The 3,794-nt window shown below is 22.8% G+C and overlaps 1 protein-coding gene across 1 annotated transcript, besides 1 other annotated feature; it reads right to left on the reverse strand.

Annotated features, from left to right (window-relative positions):
• Positions 1–2,431: 2,431 nt before the first annotated feature.
• Positions 2,432–3,147: a repeat region.
• A 1-nt stretch (position 3,148) lies between these two features.
• EHI_082380 (transketolase, chloroplast, putative) lies at positions 3,149–3,706 on the reverse strand (the record flags this gene model as incomplete). The annotated part of the gene is made up of 1 exon (XM_001913859.1): positions 3,149–3,706. One exon carries the CDS (start codon positions 3,704–3,706, stop codon positions 3,149–3,151), a length of 558 nt encoding a protein of 185 aa, XP_001913894.1.
• Positions 3,707–3,794: the final 88 nt, after the last annotated feature.

The raw sequence follows: 3,794 nt of genomic DNA on the forward strand, positions 1-3,794 counted from the left end.
ATTATTACTTCATGAATATATCTTGTATATGCTCTGTCACTATTATTAACTCTAGGTCATCCGTCTAATAGACCGATGAAAGTTATAATAATATATGTATTTTTAAAATATGTAAAAGTATTTATTCTCTTTTATACTTTAATCATAGCGTTACACACTTATTTTTATTTAATAATGTTTGTATTTCCTGTCATTAAATAAACTTATCCTATTACGTATTATTATCTATAAATTTATTCCTACATGTTTAAGAAGCTTCTATCTCCATTCCTTTCCCAACACACTTTTTTATGTAAAACTAATTGCTTACGATATTAATCTAAGATTATCTTATATTAAATAATTATAATATTGGTTATGTCAAATTCGATAAAATATTTCATTCTTTTATAATACTTTGTTGTATCTCATTCAATTACTACATAATATGATCAGTATCTGAAACTAGTAGAATTGTCAGTTGTTTATTTCAAAGGAGCATAAGATATTTTTTACTAATAATACATACATAACATTCTTCAAATTGATAACTAATTATTATGTTTAAATACTTTTAAGCAACTAACAATTAAAACCAAATATCGAATATTAGACAAAATAAATTACTTATCCTTTGAAATATAAATGATAGAAAATACAATTTGTAAATTCAAAATGAAGAAGAATGTTTTGAAAGAAAATAATAACGTAAAATCAGAAATTAAAGAAACAAAATAATAATAAGAAGGTGATAAATAAGATATATTTATTATTGATACGCTCATATTACAAGGCACAGTAGAATGAAAAGAATATATATGAGTAAATAATTGAATATATTTAAAAAAAGAACAAAAAGAACTTTAAATAATTAATAATGTTTTGAATTTCAATCAAGGTTTTCATAAAATAATAAAACAATGAATAAAATGATATCGCATATTTTTCCAATATTAGACATTCAGAGACATGTTTATATCGCATTGATTATATGCTATTATTCTATTCATAAAGAAATTCATGAAGAAAAGAATAAAAGAAGATAAATATTAACAAAAATTGATGGAAATTTTTAATGGAATAGCTGGAAAATATTAAATTTCCAATGTAATTTAATAAGTTAAAAAGTTCATCTTGTTATGATAACACATAATCTGAAAATGAAATTGTAAGAGTGTTGACAATGATAATATTATTAACATCAATTAATGTAGAATAAATGAAAAAGAGAAAATGATTATCATAGTATTACTGAAGAAAGAGATAAAAGAACAAAACATTAAACAAGAAAAGCATACCTAAATAAATAAAAATAATAAAATTACAAAGAATTAAAAGAATAAATATATAGAAGAAATCAACTATTGTGATTTGGAAATTGAAAGAAGTGAAAGAAATAAAAAGAACACAAAATTACCAAGTTATTTATGTTTGTAAAAGAAGAGGTTGAATTTGTCGACTAAGAATAACTAGAAAATAACATGTCAGAAATATTCATCATAAAGAAGAAATAATTGAAAAAATAGTAAGTATATACAATGATTGAATAACATTAGAAAGATGATATGATTTTATTTCTACGGTATGTTTGATGAAGCAATTCAAAAAAATTAAATGAATTTTTATTTAAATTTATTTTAAATAACTTATTATAAAACATGATAAATTATATTTTAAATAAACAATGATTTAAATAAAATGAATAATTAATGAAATAATTAATAAATGAAACATTAGTTTTAAATAATATTTTATTCAATGAAATATTAATTATTTATCATTATTCATATTTCATTTTATTTGATTTAAATTCTTATTATTATTTACACTCATTTCATTAGTTTATTAATATTTAATAATTATTAATTTGAAAATATACAAAAGAGTCATTCTTTTATATTTATTTTAATTATTCATGTTTTATTAATTTTGAATATTTCATCTGTATTTTTATTCATCATTTCATTTTATGTTTTTGATAATTCTCTTCTTCATATTCACACAAAATATTGTTATTCTAAAGTTCATTGTAATTGAATATAGATGAATTTCATTGACTTTGAATAGTTGAAGTGATTTTATAATAAATTGATTCAATGAATTGATCTCGATTGAATATCCTTTGATAATACATATTCTGATACTTTCACCTTGTTAGGTTGTTTTGTATGGTTTTAAAATTCTCACTTGATAAATGTCAATTCATTTAGATATTCTGATGTAAATTCCATTTAACGAGAAAGATCAAATAATTAACTTATTAATCACAAGAATGAATAACTAAAGATAACAGCAAATCAACAAAATACAGTTTAGTTTATTAGTTGTTTGTTTTCTTTTTATTATTATTTTTTAATAATGAAAATGAAAGAATAATAAGTTTATTCTTAATCTTAATTGATGAAATTATGTAAGTGATTTATTTTTATGTTTATTTTATTTGATTATCTTCAGACCCTTTTCCAATGCAGGAAATATAACAAATGTTATTTCAATGGATATTGTATAAAACATTTGTGTATTGTAAAGAAAAGCAGACAAGAGATAAATACACATGTCATTCAATAAAAGAACGAATGTCAATAACAATGAATGGCATAATAATAATGAAAGTAAATGATATTACCAAGGAAAAATGAATTAGAAAGAGAAAGACACAAAGAAAAACAAATAAGAAACAAGATAAACAATAATAATAAAGATTATACAAATAACAAATATAAATGAATAACAATAAATGATATAGAAAAGAAGAATAAAAAGAATAACAAGTGAATGGAATAAAGGAGAATATTCAGAAATACTCAAAAAATATGAAGGTAAGAGGAAAAGATGGAATGATATTCAACAAGAAGTATATTCAATCAAAATGAAAAGATAATTGAAAGAATTAAAGAAGAAATTAAAGAAAACAAAAGACATTGAAGAAAAGACATTAAAACAAATGAAGAAGAAATTAAAAACAAAACACAAATAAAGAAATGAATGAAAGATGTAAAATTACAAGAATAATAAATAACAAACAAAGTACAATGAAAATACAAGAAGAAATAAAGAAGAAGATAAAGATAACGAAAAAATACTTGCACTGAAAAATCAAATTAATGAATTAGAAGAAAAACTTAAAAAGACAATAAACAATAAAATAGAAAAATAAAGAATAGTCAAATTACCAATTCTTAACATTTTCGATTGATTTGTGTGCAGCTTCAACAACTTTGTCTGAGGTAATACCAAACTTCTCATACAACTTATTGATTGGTGCTGATGCTCCAAATGAATGCATTCCAACAGCAACACCACAATCTCCAATAAACTTCTCCCATCCCATAGTTGATGATGCTTCGACTGATACTCGAGCATGAATCTTTCTTGGAAGAACTGACTCTCTATATTCATCACTTTGTTGACTGAATAATTCCCATGATGGAAGTGAAACAACTCTAACTCCAAGTCCTTCCTTATGAAGTTTCTCTGCTGCATTAATAGCAATATCTACTTCTGTTCCTGTAGCCATAAGAATGATTTCTGGTGTTCCATAATCTCTTAAAACATATCCTCCTTTTCTTACATTTTCTGATGATGCAAAAACAGTTCTATCAATAATCTTACTATTTTGTCTTGCCATAATCAAAAGAGTTGGTCCATTAGTTCTTTCAATAGCTATCTTCCATGCTACACGTGTTTCATTTGCATCTGATGGTCGAATAACAACACAATTAGGCATTGATCGATATGAAATAAGATGTTCAATTGGTTGATGTGTTGGTCCATCTTCTCCTACTCCAATAGAATCATGAGTAAAAACAAATATT

The sequence above is a fragment of the Entamoeba histolytica genome, genomic scaffold (assembly GCF_000208925.1).
Source record: "Entamoeba histolytica HM-1:IMSS scf_1104750517555 genomic scaffold, whole genome shotgun sequence".
Classification (NCBI taxonomy): Eukaryota; Evosea; order Mastigamoebida; family Endamoebidae; genus Entamoeba; species Entamoeba histolytica.